Source organism: Sturnira hondurensis, unplaced genomic scaffold (genome assembly GCF_014824575.4).
Source record: "Sturnira hondurensis isolate 20B ecotype Veracruz unplaced genomic scaffold, ASM1482457v3 Scaffold0008782, whole genome shotgun sequence".
In the NCBI taxonomy this organism is placed as follows: Eukaryota; Metazoa; Chordata; class Mammalia; order Chiroptera; family Phyllostomidae; genus Sturnira; species Sturnira hondurensis.
In genome coordinates, this window is record NW_028081413.1 from 1958797 (window position 1) to 1973826 (window position 15030).

The 15030-nt window shown below is 51.9% G+C and overlaps 1 protein-coding gene across 1 annotated transcript; it reads right to left on the reverse strand.

Annotated features, from left to right (window-relative positions):
* On the reverse strand, positions 1-13713 carry THBS1 (thrombospondin 1). Its single transcript, XM_037056103.1, has 22 exons — positions 13541-13713; positions 12885-12980; positions 12049-12608; positions 11069-11144; positions 10598-10797; positions 10366-10488; positions 9318-9411; positions 8354-8527; positions 7889-8065; positions 7385-7558; positions 7005-7132; positions 6744-6896; positions 6092-6310; positions 5517-5624; positions 4803-4962; positions 4529-4647; positions 2746-2980; positions 2330-2557; positions 1890-2161; positions 1363-1460; positions 1125-1264; positions 1-254 (listed from the first exon to the last, which is right to left on the reverse strand). The coding sequence occupies exons 2-22, from the start codon at positions 12949-12951 to the stop codon at positions 247-249; spliced, it is 3513 nt and encodes a 1170-aa protein (XP_036911998.1). The 5' UTR covers positions 12952-12980; positions 13541-13713; the 3' UTR covers positions 1-246.
* Positions 13714-15030: the final 1317 nt, after the last annotated feature.

The following is a 15030-nucleotide window of genomic DNA, read 5'->3' on the forward strand; positions in this document are numbered from 1 at the left end:
CAAACCAAAGTAATTGTTTATATTCTTGGAAGATTCTCTTCTCATTCAGAGGCTGACTGCTGAGTCTGATTCGGAAAATCGCATTTTCTGGAGTCAAGTCACGTGTTTTAGGAGTCCACACTGATGCAAGCAGAGGAAAAGGGCAGGCAGGGAGGCGTGACCCCGGGGGTTTTCTTAAGCCCAAAGTTCCAGAAGGTGCCATGCCAGCATCGGTCATGATCAGTCTTTTGATCAACAGTTTGAAGATTAGGAATCTGTTAAATAAACAAACACAAACAGGTAAACAAAAACTCATTCATAAAGGGACTGTCATCTTAGTATCAGTTAATGAATAAACAACTGAGGTATAGCTCTCCTTTTATAACGACAAAAGCACAATTAAAGATGGTCAGTGTGTCAATTAAACGTTACTGTGTCTGAATGCTCTTGCCGAGACACTGGGCCAGCACGGCCTCACCAAACCTAGGCTGTGCAGTGTGGGAAGTTTAAGGTGTTGCATGTTTCTGTGACACAATCTTAGAGCCTAAGTTTTTAAGTATTTTGAGTAAAATTAACTTTTTTTTTACTCTAATTGATTTTGTTGACATTAGGCCTTGTCCCAGTACACATTTATAGCACATTTTTTTTTTTTGGTGGGCCCAGTGCTGAGACTAAGTAACCACTGAGTGAACAGGAACGGAGAACAAACAGCTAAGCTTGGCGGTGAACAGTGAGGACCAACATGAAGGCGATACTCCTTCCCCTTCCATGTACAACAGGGAGAGGTTCGAAAAGCAACTTGTGCTCCTGTGGCATAAATAAAACTATGAGGAGTAAAGTGTAGAAACATGTCAAATTTTAAGTAGTGTTAGTGTGGTCTCAACTGGATAGGAGCTTGTTTGCAGTTCACTTTGCACTGTGTATGAAGAACACAGATTGCTAAGTAAATTAGCGTTGTTAACAAGACTCAGGATTCCATGAGCCACAGTTGACAGGCCTTATTTTGTTTTTATCACTGTGTCTTCAATGGCAAAATACAGACAACTTTGTAACATGGTCTTTGAATCAGACTCTCCCGTAACTGCCGTTCCTGATACTGGTCTGCATCCGAGACAGCCGCACGTCCACCGCGATGTTGCTCCTACCTCTGCATTCGTACTTCAGGTCGGAGAAGAACACCATTTCTTGAGAGAAGACAAACAGCCCTAGCCTGCCGCCGGCATAGGTTTTGTCGTAGATGGGCCCTGAGTCTGCCATGATTTTCTTCCCTTCGTACATCACCACCCTGCAGGAAGAAGGAAAATCTCGTTAGCCCCCGTTTCAGTCTCTTCCTTCCCGCCCACTGTGGTGACTGTACGTGAACTTCAGTCGCTGCACCCTTACCGAATGAAGCCAGTCTTCGGCCTGTGGCTGAGACGCCATCTGTAGGCGGTGAAATCTTTCCAGCCTATGTGCCGAGGGTCGTGCCACAGGGTGCGCACCTGAAGGAAAAGGAACACGGTAAAACACGGCTCCATGATGACTACACTTCTGTTTCACTCTAGAAGGAATGGTACTTGAAAGATGCCAAGTCGACTGAGATTGGCGGGCTGAAAATCAGGTTTTTTTCTAAGGCTGCCCTCTTTCCTTTGATGTGTGCCCTTGAAAGCACACAAAAAGTAGAGAGAGAGGAGCAAGGGAGCCTTTATGTTTGAAGAGGCCAAAACTGCCTTTGGACTTGAAGGGCAGCTCCAGTTATGGTGCTCTCCTTTCAGACACAACTGTGGTTTCGCAAGCAGAGCTCAATGCTGCAGCTGGTGCTGCTGGGAACATGGTACCTAAGACTCCCTCTGCGTCCTGGCCAAAACACAGTGTCCCCAGTGCTCGCGGAGGGCCCGTCCCCTGGCTCCCTCTGCAGGTGTTGTTCCTACCTGGCCAGGGGTGTTCCCTGTGTGCCACAGGGCGTTCCGCAGGTGCTCGCCGGGCCCCGTGGTGGAGTTCACGACTTTCACAGAAAGGCCTGAGTATCCCTGAGCCCGTGTGGGGTTGGTGTCCCAGTAGGACTGGGTGATCTGCTTCCACATCACGACATAGAAACGGCTGCTGGACTGGTAGCCAAACACAAACCCGGCGTAGTCGTCATCCCTTTCGGTGTTGATGAAGAAAGTGCCACTGAAGTCCACGGCATTAAACTCATCATAACCTTGAAGATGAAGCCAGACCCAAATTAAAAGCTGCTGCTTTCAGAAGGTTCTCTGTGACATTCCCAGACATCATTAGTCCCCACGGGGATGCACACAACGGCCAGGTTTTTTATTTGCTGCTTTCCTACATATGAATTAGCCTTCTGTTCAAAGAACTCGCTACTCACCTACGGCAAGTCCAGGGTCACAGTTGACGGTCTGGACGAGTTCTTTACCCTGATGGCGGACCACCCAGTTAGGGTCATTTTGGGATGTCCCTTTGGGGTCCAGAGGAATCATCTGGAATCGACGGAAGTCAGTCTCACTGATGTCAACGTTTTCAGGACAGATGTCATCAATGTCTGGCACATTGTCATGGTCAAAATCATCTTTGCAAGCATCACCTCGACCGTCACCTAAAGGAAAAAAGTGAGAATTCAGTGAAATCCTGAAATGCTACTATTGCTGATGCCAGAAACTCACAATCTTGTCCAGGTTGGCATCTGGGCTCTTCACCCTCCGAATGCACTCAGCTGTTACTGTCCCTCGACCTGGAGAGCCACCAATTCAGTCACTCTCCTAAACAGCGGTTCTCCCAACTCACCATCGGAGTCCTTCTGGTCAGGGTTGGGCACGAGTCTGCAGTTGTCCCTGTCGTCGGGAATGCCATCGTTGTCATCGTCATGATCACAGGCATCTCCCTTGCCGTCTTTGTCATGGTCGGCCTGGTTGGCATTGGGCACATAGGGACAGTTGTCCAGGTTGTTCTGGTGGCCGTCCTCATCGATATCCTGGTTGTTGTCGCAGGTGTCTCCGATGCGGTCTGAGTCGGAGTCCAGCTGGGAGAGAGAGACAGAGGTGAACCGAGGTGCAAGTTCCTAACATCGGTTCTAACTCAGAGGCGACTCTGCGCCCGACGTTTGAGTCAGCCAGTGGGGTCTTACATCCGCACACTACTGCCACGAGACAGTGATATTAATATGTTTCACGTTTTTTCTTGGTCCCTGTTTTCATATGACAATTTGAAAAGGGATATTTGAGCTTTTTAAAAATATAACACATTCTAAATAAAATGAAGTAGTAAGCATTACTTAATCACAAAGGATGAAGTACACTGTTAACTGCTTCTAGCTTTGGGTACATTTTGTTATTTTCCAGTTGAAGGGTTTCAATTGGAAACTTGCTGACATGTCAGCTTCTACCCTAGGCCATTACGTCACGGAAACCCAGCCCTGCTTTTTGTGCGCTCTGGGCAATTCAGATGGTGGGGATCAGGGAGCTAGTTTTAGGTGTTTGGTTTTATTCGACTGGTCCATGAAGATTGCCACCTGTTGGCTCAGGTAAAGCCCGAACTCTAAGGGCTTTTGAAGCTGTATTTCTCAGAGTCCTTGTACATCACCCAGTGTGCATGGGATGCTTCAAAGTTATTTATATACAAGGTGAGATTTTTCTTGCCAGTATTTATGCCCTTTGCTAGTAAGGTTTTTACACGATGCCTGAATTTTGTTACAGGTTTGATTACAGTCTGAGGAACCAAAAAAAATCACCCAGGGAGGTTAAATGGTGGTGAAAAAGTTTAATTTATGGTGAGACCCAATCTCAAAATGTGGCCCTCAGTGCCCTTGGGCCAGCAGAGCCAACTTGGATCCTTTACACTTTCCCTCCTTACTCTCTTGCCTTTTGTTTTGCAGTGCCTCCTAAGAGCAAATACTGGGGGGAAAAAGACAGCTTTCTCGAATCTTGAATCTTATGAAAATATTCCCATTTTTGAAAAGCTGGTTCCTAAATTTTCAGAACAATGAATTTTAGGAAAAAAATTCCTTAACTTCTGCCCCTAGGAAACAATGACGGGCAATCACAGAAGAAAGGGAATCCTTTTGGACGCGGAGGCCGTCCTGGCTAACGTCTGCCTGTATATAGCACATGCCCCGCACAGGTGGAGAGTGAGGTTTCTTTGCGATGCCAAACACTTGTGACGGATGACAGGGACTTCTCCCGTTTAGAGGGAGTACTTTTTGATGATTTTCCCTCAGCCAGATTACATCATTAGCCATGAAATGGTTATTTAGTTGAAGGATATTTTCTTTCATCTCTTAGCCTTAAATATGATTTACTAGAGTTGTCAGTTACAGATTTCGATTTTGTATGAAATTGTCTTAACAGTGCGTCAGGCCGAACAAGCCATGCAGACCTTCTAGCACAGACAGGTGGAATTTGACAACATCGTCACGCTGAGGTCTACGGGACTCTGCCAGGAGGCCGCACCAGCAAACTGTCCACACCGAAGTACCGTAGTGGGCTGCGTGACCACGGAGGGCCACGGCAACGGGAGTGCCTGCACTCTGTGCTTTAGAGGCCTGGGAAGGGTGTGGAAGGAGTCCACCTACCTGATCTGGATTATGTTCCAGTGGGCAGTTGTCACACTGATCGCCGACCCCATCCATGTCGGTGTCCCTCTGGTCCACGTTGTAGACGTACTGGCAGTTGTCTCGTTCATTGAGAATACCTGCAGAGAACAGGGGTCACAGTGTGAGCTGAAATCTGCAGCCTGTTGTTTCAACCAAATTACACACTTAACAGCCAAGGCTAGAAAAAAATCATTTGACAGCTGAGTGCGGTCACTGCCACCTCTGGGCCTGCTGGAGTCAGGGAGGGCCTTACCATCCCCGTCGATGTCTGCGGCGCAGGCGTCCCCTTCCCCGTTGTTGTCTGTGTCGGCCTGGTCCGGGTTGTGGTTGTAGGGGCAGTTGTCGCAGCGGTCTCCCACGTCATCTCTGTCGTAGTCATACTGCGCTGGGTTGTAATGGAACGGACAGTTGTCCTGTGAAGAGAAGAAAGGGACCATTTCACCACACTGTGAACCGGCTCGGGGCTCAGACCACGTGCACAATGCATGTAGCGCAGTGGCAGGGGTTCCCGCCCAGCGGCTGTGCCAGTTGGGCACTCAGTGTAAACTGATCACGGCGCAAGTTAAGAGCCAGGACATAGTGAATCTGGGGAGCACGGTGTCCTTTGTTTGTTTGTGGAATATCCTGTTGGTTGTAAGTCAGTGAGATGTAAACATAAGCTCACCTCAGTTCTCACTATGTCCAAAGTAAATTTTACTGTCATTTAGATCAGGCATTTGAAATGAGTCTGGGAGCAAAGTCACTTGTTTATATGTGGAATCTCGCTCAGATGAGGGAGAGAATGTTGTGATGAAGATGAAAAACAAAGCCCTCCTTTAAAAGTTCTCTCAGCAACATCTACGTCCTCAACTTCCCAAAACACAGTAATTTCTGATTATTCCATGTATCAGTTTGTGACTCTGAACCTTACAGTGTTTCAGGCTGTTAGTGAACAGCAAAGGGGAGAGGAATGGAAACGTGTTTTTACCCTTTCGTCTGGAATTTTGTCGTTGTCATCGTCATCGTCACAAGCGTCGCCGATCCCATCCTTGTCGTAGTCCTCCTGGCCGGAGTTGGGCAGGTTGGGGCAGTTGTCCTGGGGAGAGAAGACACACACTGCAGCTGCCGTCCCCACGTCCCCTGCTCCACCCGTGCAAGGGGACAACTGACTACTGCTCCATAGCGACACATTTTTTACGGGAAAACAAAAAAATTAAAATGTTTTCTTGGGGGATATATAGGGCTACGTATAAAATCTGTGTAGATGCTCTAGGCCTCATACGTGCTGGAAACACAAGCCATATAGTCTGCTGGCACTTAGCAGGGAAATGAACATTTCTGCAGGGACAAAATGACAGACTATGGAACGCAAGGGCCACAAGGGCCCGGTGCAGCCATGTTCTTGGCCCCGAGAGCTTCCCCACTACTGAGAATTAGTGCTGCTCTGCCTCTGGGTAACCCAGCCTTTCGGTTTCATTTTCAAGCTTGAACCATTTAAAAATCCCTCAGCCCGCGCTTTTGACGTGCCTTCTCTCTGGGGGCTCACGAGGGAGCGGCTTTTACCTTCTTGCAGTGGTAGGTGGCATTGGCCACGCACACCAGGTCCTCGTTGGGCCAGCCGTCCAAGTCGGTGTCCTCCTCGCAGATGATGCCGTTGCCGGCGTAGCCGGGCTTGCACTCGCAGCGGTACATGGGGTCACTGTAATGGCCCAGGTAGTTGCACTTGGCGTTTTTGTTGCAGTCGTGCGTCCCGTCTGTGCACGGGTTGCGGGGCTTGCACACCTGCGGGGACAGTATCCTGATGTTAGCCCGGAGCCTTCATGTGTCTCCAGGGACCACGGAAGCAAGAAGAACCCAGATCCCTATTGTGTCGGGACAGAGTTTCCATGGGGAAGAGTGTGGGCTGCCTCTGCCCATCCCGTGCTCCCCTGCAGTGTCTGGCTTCCAGGTTAACATCGCTCTGTGTCTTTCCTGCCCTGGATTTACAGCTCCATCAGCTCACAACTCATTTGAGAGCAGCATTTTCAAATGTGCTGGACTGTTCTCCCACTGCTGGACTTACCATGGATTTTCTAGTCATGATTCTAAAAGCTGGACTGGGTGTTCACCCCTCCCGTTTTTTTGTGAAGAGATGAAATGACATTCCTCCCTGTCCTAGTGTTTCGGTCAGAGACACCCCCCTCTGTGCGGCCCACCAGGCTGGCCCCGCACACACCTGTCTGTGGGCCGTGGCGTGCTCCACGCCCCGGCCGAAGGGCTGCGGGCCCGTGAAGCGCGGCGGGCAGGGCAGGCAGTTGTAGCCGGGGTCTGTGTTCTCACACCTGTGCTCTCCGTTGTGGCTGAAGCAGGCGTCAGGCACGAGTTTGCACTACGGAAGGAAAAGCAGTGTGCTCGCCGTGTGCAAACATGCCACACGAACGAGGGCCCCGGTTGGCTGCTTCCCCAGAGTGGGAACTGCAGGCGGTCAGCTTCTCACCTCATCGACATCTTTGCAGTGGACGCCATTTCCGCTGTAGCCGGGAGGGCAAGCTCCACATTTCCAGCTGCCATCGGGGTAGCTCGTGCACTTGGTGCCGGCAAAGCAGGGATTGGACAGGCACCCATCTGAGGCGGGACAGACAGGGAAACGGTTGGTCTGGCTGCTGTTACCTGCCACACCGGTCCGTGAGGACACGACGCAGTGGAAGCTGCTGTCGGGACTGTGTAACTGCTAACTGGAAATTGTGCTGCCCACCTGGCATTTCCGAGCAATCAAACCACTCAGCACTACTCACAGCCAGAGGGCCCTGGAATGCTGACCCTGACACTCGGTTAGTGGAACCCCAGGCTGGTTTTGTCCCGGGCTGTGTGGCTCACCGATTGGACAGTCCTGCTTGTTGCAGACCTGGTTTTCCATCACTTCACCAACGCAGTCCTTGCCTCCAAACTGGGGGGTGGGGTTGTTGCAGAGCCGGCTACGTTTCTGTACCCCTCCTCCACAGGTGACAGAACAGATGTCCCATGGTGACCAGGGACCCCAGCCTCCATTGACTGGAAGAAAGCAAACCACATGCAGAAGTTAAGTCTATTTCCAACACCTGATCTGTCACAGACGAGTCTCCTAAGTCTGTTCAAGAAAAGACTGCTACCCTGACACATGAAGAATGTTTGGGAAGAGGGAGAGTTTGAAATGGCTTTCCTTCTGGTTTTCATTAAAAGAAGCTGCTGAGTATGTAGGACTTTGCCTGTTTGTTTCTCTAGAAAGTAACCTTTCCCCTCCACGGTGCACTGAGCAGACAGGTCAGATGCCGGGCGAGCAGCGGGGCAGAGCTGCCGCTGGGGCTTGGGGCTCGGCCCTGGGCCAGCCGCATGCTCACTCACCAGGGCAGGCGTCTCTCTGGCAGGCCCTGGTCTCCCGAGCTTCGCCTTCACAGGGTTTCCCATCCATCTGGGGGCTCGGGGAGTTGCAGAGCCTGATCCTTGTGATCACACCCTCGCCGCACGTCACAGAACAAGACGACCACGGCGACCAGTGGCTCCAGCCGCCATCCTGTTTGACTAAAGTTCAAAACTGATGGTTACTGGGTGCTGACTGTGAGCCAACCTCTGTGCTGCTTTCAATGCAGTATCTAACCAAACTCCTCAAAACAACCCTATCGAGGACTATCATTGGCCCCAGAGCGCAGACGCGGAGCCTGAGAGAGCGAGCGGTGCTCAAGGGTGCAAAGGCAGACAGCAGAACCAGGCTGCAGATCCGGAGAGTCTAGAACCTGTGCTTTGGGGCTGCTCTAGCTGATGGCAAGCAAAGGCCAGTTCTTCACGTCCCTAAGAGACCAAGATGCTTACATCTCTTATCACACTCCTGAATGTGGCAGGTGCGCGTCTGGACGGAGGAGCCCTCGCATCGGCTGTTGAGGCTGTCACAGGAACGGCCGCGCTGCTGGATCCCGTTGCCACAGGTTGCGGAGCAGGAGGTCCACTCGGACCAGGGGGACCAGCCATCATCCGCGGAGTCGCTGGCTGCAGAGGAAACGGGTTCATTCAATGTGTGGTCATTACGGCTATTCTTTAGACTGTTCTGTTCAGGGCTTTCTTCCCTTGCCAAAGGGGGAAAAGCAAGAGATTTTTTAGTCCAACAGCCAAGGGGTTTGCCCCAGGTCAGGACAGGCACTGTGAGGGGTAACTGAATGCTTTGCCCAGGGTGGCACGGCTCAGCCCTGCCCAGTGTGTGCGCTGTTCATCGCCGCCTCCTTTCTCCCCTCTCAGCATTTCAAATGAGTTTCCCTTTACTGACTTAAGATCTCTTGGTAGGCATTTCCAGTCCCAGGCTTCCAAGAACGCCAGAGTTTTAGGCAGCGTGTAGGAGCCACTTCTGATTGTTAGGGGAGCCAGAGGTCATGCGTTTGGCAGGTGAGCTTCCAGGCTGCTCAGCAGCTGTTGGCTCTGGGCTCCAGCTTGGTCATGGGGTTAATCATAGTGTCGCCCCTCTCGCCTGAGCATGTAGGGCCTTCTCTGCACGTATGTCACAGGAGAATGTATGTGTCTGCCACCTGCCCAGGCGCCAGGACTACGCTCACACCCAGCTGCAGCAGACACAAGATGGAGAACGCGTGTCCTCTTGACATCAGTTGGAAGTTTTCCTGGCAATCTCCGATTCAAGCTCAAAACTCCATGAGTCCCCAGCTAGCTGTGTTCTCTCTAACCCACAGCTGAAGTGCATACCGAACAGAACCAGATAAACAAATGACTGCCCCAGTGCCACCACCCCCACTGTGACCCCTGGCGGGGCTGTGTGGTTCTCGGGACTTACGCCAACACCGGGGGCAGCACTCTCCGTCAGGGACTGTGGCATTGGAGCAGGGCATGATGGGACAGGACACCTTTTTGCAGATGGTAACTGAGTTCTGCAGGGCAAGATGGAGGAGGAAATGGCTCACTAAACATATTGCAAACGGAAGTTGTTGACATACTATTAACATTTCAGCTATAAGACAAATGGTCACAGCCATAAATGCCCTCCAGGCCTATCTTCCCTGCATCCACCTGTATTGCAGACTCAGTCCTAGAACTGGCTACTCATCACTCCATCCCATGGGGAGGTCTACTTAGTCACTGGCGGGAGTCACCGCGTGAAGAATTTATCCGAAGGGAATCACCAGATGCCATGGGCCAAATCAATTTCAGGTGCAGATTCACAGAACTCAAAACTCAGCTGGTACTTTTAAATTTAAAATTATTCTATGAGGAAAAGAAGCTCAATGAGCATGTTCTTCCCTCCTGTACAGATTTGGAATGGGAATTTAGTAAAGATGGCTCCAAAAGTCCAGCGATCCATGATTTGTATTTAAGCCTGACCTTGCTTAACGAGCTGGATACACTCCCAGGCTCACCTGCCACTGGCCCTGGGGACAGCTAGAGTGGCACACACTGCCGGACCTGCCACCGGAGCCCAGCAGACAGCTACGTCCTGACAATGTGCGGATGTCACCTCAGCAGCCAGAAAGAACCTCCTTGTCATGGCTGCATACAAATCAAGGCTGGGGGCAAGCTCCAGCCAGGTGTTGTGTGCCTGATATTCAACACTGAGTCTTTGAAACAAAGCAGGCAAGTTATTCAGCTGTCTTAGATTTGTTCTTTTCGATACTTAGCCTGGAGTATAATTAAGACTTTGGAAAACTTTGTGAGTTTAAATAGATTCTGTAGATGTCATAATTACATCTTAAAAACACATACACGCACACACTGGTATCAAGCCATAGAACATAGAAAGAGCTTGTGTGGCCAACTGGCATTTCTCCAGAGACCGCGGCAGTGAACGCCTGCCATCGGTTTGCGTTGTAGCCGGGAAAGACCCTTACCTGACAGCGGCACTCAGTGCAGCTGTCGACGGTCCACTCCTCATTGTTCCTGTACTGGATGCCATTGTGGTAGCAGAGCGGGGGCCGCCTCAGCTCAATGGCCAACTCTTTGTTCTCTTCAGTCTAAAAGGGGGAGAGAGGTCATCAGTGTCCACCCTTGTGTTTGGTCCATCGGGCTCACACTAAAGCTCCAGGGGCTCCTGCTAAAGGGCTGGGAGTGGAGGCCACTGACCACTTTGCGGATGCTGTCCTGAAGCGTGGTCACGATGGTGCGCAGGCCCCTGAGCTCCAGGACCATGCTGGACAGCTCATCGCAGGAGATGCCGCAGATGGCTTGCAGGTCCTTTGTCTTGTGGCCAATGTAGTTAGTGCGGATGGCCGGGCTGGAACCGTTCACCACGTTGTTGTCAAGAGTGAGGAGGACGTTGGTGGCTGCCGAGAAAACAAGAAACACACAATGAGAATGGTAACAGGAGATACTCTCACCAGTAGCCCCCAGTGTCCCTAGTTGTAAAAGACATTTTGTTTGGGGTGAGGGGTGGACCTGTGTGTGTGGAATAGCCTTTATGGTCACTTTATGTACCTCTTACCTATGTTATCCAGGGTAATTTATATACAACCAACACTGCTAAATTTCTTGGCTTGTTTTGGGTCTAATCTCCCCCACTTTCCCCATGCACCCTGAAAACAGAAGGGCACTCACAGCTGGAGCAGCCTCTGTTCCTGAGGATGTCTTCTGGTGTGGTTCCGAAGACAAACCTCACATTCTGCAGCACCCCCTGTGGGCAGAAAACAGGCATTACTTGCAGAGTGTGTGTAGAGGGGAGGGACATGGGAGGGGAGACTGTTTCTGTTAGGAAAAGCACACAGTCGATGTTCTAAAAGTCTGAAAGGGGTCCCTTTTAAGGTCGCCATGTCAAAATAACACACCAACATAAACTGCCAGACAACTTCAAAATCTTAATTATGTCTTCTGCCAAGTCTTCAGTATTTTGCAAAGAATTCAGTTATCAGCCTGCTTGGGTACACAGGAAGTGGAATCTGATATCACGCCGGAGGATACAGTGACACTCTTCAGCGTCCAAGAGTTAAATGTGGGAGTTTCAAAGCCACAGTTGCAAAGACCTAGACGTTTATGCAAGGAAGAAGCTGCAGCAGCACATGGCCACCGTTTTAACCTTCTGTCTGAGACCCGCTACATCCCCACGGGGGATCAAATAGCAAAGTGGTACTTATTACACTTGAACCAAGTGTCTGATATTAATATTTCAAGCAATATTACAGTTGGTTGGATGCATCTGAAATATTCTTGAGGACAGTAAAGGAGCTAAGGCTTTTACAGGCTCTTACAGGAAAACCGTTGGTTTCCTTCCGTGGGTTTCAGAGTGAGGTCCCCAGAATACCCACCCCCAACATCAGCCTCATCAGGACTCTGTTAGAAACACAGATTATCAGGCTCTGAATACTTTCAGACCTACTGAAATTAGGTCAGACCTACTGAATCTGAAAGGGGTTGGCTGTTTTAACAAAGCTTCCAGGTGAATCTGATGCTCCCTGGAGTTTAAGAACCACAGTTGCCGCCCACAGGCAGTATTTCCCAGACAGGAACACCTGCCTCTCCTGCTGCAGCCGTCCTGACAGATCAACTCGCTAGCACTCCATCCCACAGAGAAGAGGCCTCACCTGGAAATTATCATTGACACCTCCTTTTGCGATGCGGAGCCTGGCAACACCGGCCAGGTCCCGGGTGAAGATGCTTTGGATGGGGACGTCCAGCTCAGCATTCTCCATCTTCTCACAGTCGATGTACAGCTGGGCCCTGTCCTCCTGCACGAACAGGGTGATGGTCTTCCACTGGCCGGTGGCCAGGAGCGCCTCTTCCACCGACACCACGTGTTGTTTCCCCTGCACAGTCAGGCTCAGGTCCAGGGTGCCCGCTTTGCCATTGGAGACCACACTGAAGATCTGGCCAGAGTGGTCTTTCCGCTCCACCGCCAGCAGTGTGCCTCGGGTCTTCTTCATCTGTCTCAGGGAGGCCAGGAGGAGGAAACCTTTCTCTGCCCGCACGGCATCCACTAGGTCTTGGAACTTGTCATCAGGCACAGGGGGGATCAGGTTGGCATCCTCAATGCGGAAGGCTGGGCTGGAAGGGTCAGGACCCTTCACTAGTCGGCGTCCAGAGCCCTTGCGGGCAGCTCCCGTGAGTTCAAAGATGTCAAAGACACTGTTGTCTCCCCCAGCCTCTGTGAGACAGAAGCAGGACACAGTGTGAGCTTCCTAGACAGGGGCCCGGGATGGGGAGACTCAGCTCTCAGGGGCGGGGCCAGAGAGTCAGGGTGAAAGCTACAGAAAGAGCTGATAAACACATTGGTCAAAAAGAACCTGCATGCAACCTGGTCCAGTCCAGGCTCAGGGACAACAGCTGGAAGGGGAGAGGGGAGGTGGGAGGGAGGCACACCTGTCATACCCAGCACCTCCTCATCTTCCCTCCCCCCTCAAAAGCATTATACTGGACTCACCTGAAATGCGGTTGCAGCCACACATATGCAACAGGAACAGGACCCCAAGTCCCCAGGCCAGTCCCATGGCGGAGCTGTCTGTGCCCAGCAGGGAGCCTGCGGCAGGAAGGGAGCCCAAGGTAAGAGGTGGCAAAGCAGGGACAGTGGCAACAACTGGGGGCTGGGCACGGGGCCAGGTCCCTGGGGATCCCCCTGCCCCACATCTGCTGGGATGAGGGAAAACAGAATTCACTTTACATCAGGGCATCGGGAAGAAAGTGAGAGTTGGAGTCAGGACACCGGTTTTAAAGTGGAGCTTAAAAACCAACCATCTGGGGGTTTTCCTGGGGAAGTTGAGGGTAAACAGCAGGACCAGGAAGGTATAGGGAAGTGGATTCTTCTCCAGAGGACTGACAAAGATTTAGGGGGGACTTAGTGTTTAGAAAAAAATCTTGGGGTGTCCTGAGAAGTGGTTTGTGAACCCCAAGGCTCTGGAGAGGTCCACCCTCAGAGAAGAGGGCTCTGGATCTCTTCCATGAGGAGAACGCGCCCCCCCCCCCCAACAGCTGGGCGCGGACAAGATGGGGTCCAAGGTCCCTGTGGGGCTGGAGCCTCGTTGCCCGAGACCGATGGCCAGGGCAGCGTTGGTCCTCTGCGGCCGCCCGCGGACCCCTTACCTGTGTGTACACGGGCGCAGAGGCCCGGAGTGGCGGCGTGGAAGCAGCGACGAGCGCGGAGTCCTGGAGAGCGCGGTGCGCCGGGAAGGCGACAGCGGCCGGAGTCGGAGGGTGAGCGGGGAGAGCTCGCAGGAGTCCAGAGGCACCGGCCGGCTCGGCTGCACTGGCTGGCGAGGCGGAGAAGCCACGCGCTTTTAAAGCGGCGCTGACATTCCTGGGCATTCCTCTGGCCAATGGGAGGCGGCCGGGCAGGAAGCGGGAGGGGGGCCAGTCTGGGTTCCTCTCTCCGCCCCCCCGCAGCTCGGCGCGCTACTTTCCAGCTAGAAAGTGAAGGGGGGGGGTGGGGGTCGGCTCGAAGAGCTCTGGAACTTCTCAGAAGAGGTGCCTGCCCACGCGGCCCTGGCGCACGCGGGCTCAGCACTTTCGCTCTTGCGCCACGAAGGCAGGATGTGTTCAGGATGTGAGCATCTCGACCAGCTACGGTCGCCCACCTAAGGCCATTAGGGCGCTTTCAGACAAATCTGCCTCTCCTCATCCACCCATGCCGGTGGGGTGGGGGGCCACACGGGCCTTCGCAAAGCCGAGCTTGTGCCCTCGCCTGCCCTCCGGCTGACCCGATAGAGGAGGTGAGCTCGGTGTCGCGCCGGCTGGCAGGTCGGTGTAGAGAGCTCCTGTTCTCGCTGCCCGTCAGGGGTACACTTTCTGCAGTGACCGCAGTCCGAATCCTCGCACAAGTCGCTTTTCTGCGCTTCCACGACTTGCCGCTTGGGGGAGGTATGCGAATTCTGATCAAGGGGACCTGAGAGGACAATTTCTTTCTAGTCAGGAATGTTAAGGAAACTTGCTCCCATCCAGTTCCCTCAAGCCAAAATTGAAATTGTGTATTGAAAAACAGTTTTTTTTTGCCCACTCGTGCTTCTTAACGTGACTCTTGGTTGGAGGATTTGCAGAACCATCTGGCTCCAGGGTCTAAAACTATTTACAGAACAGAGTCATAGAGTAATAAATTACCCTCTGCCTATTATTTTATTTCCTTTTTTTCCTCCCTAAACGTTCTTTTCATTTTTCGGCTCCTGAAACCGAGGTGTGGGTCACATTTCTGTGGGTGCACCAGTTGCCATGAGCGTTACCACTTAACGCTTCTGTCATTGGAAGTCTGGTCTCCAAGCCACTGTCCCAAGCCAGCATGACTCCAGCTGCCTGGAATTCCATTCATCTCTTTGGGCTGGGATGACCAGCAGCCACACTTCCCCTGCTGTGGTCCCCAGGCTGGAGACACAGGGCACAGGTAGTAGCTTCATCAAATAAGGATCTGAGTACAGACTGGGAAAGCCCTGGGGTTCACCTCCCTGCTCAGCACTCACACCTGGCAGGACTACGAATTGCTGGAAACACCCACACGTTTGCATTCATCAAACAGCAATTTCACTTTTATTGTGTGGGAGTGCTGTGTGACAAGGTGCATGTGTGTGTGTGTGTGTGTGTATTAC

Bases quoted from the DNA above. Each gene is read 5' to 3' on its own strand.
- THBS1 (XM_037056103.1), bottom strand. From the start codon at position 12,951: ATGGGACTGGCCTGGGGACTTGGGGTCCTGTTCCTGTTGCATATGTGT. The intron at 10,489-10,597 runs GTCAGTGGCCTC...TCCCCCTTTTAG, and splicing joins AGGACAGCATCCGCAAAGTG to ACTGAAGAGAACAAAGAGTT. The intron at 2,981-4,528 runs GTAGGTGGACTC...TCTCTCTCCCAG, and splicing joins TGGAACATAATCCAGATCAG to CTGGACTCCGACTCAGACCG.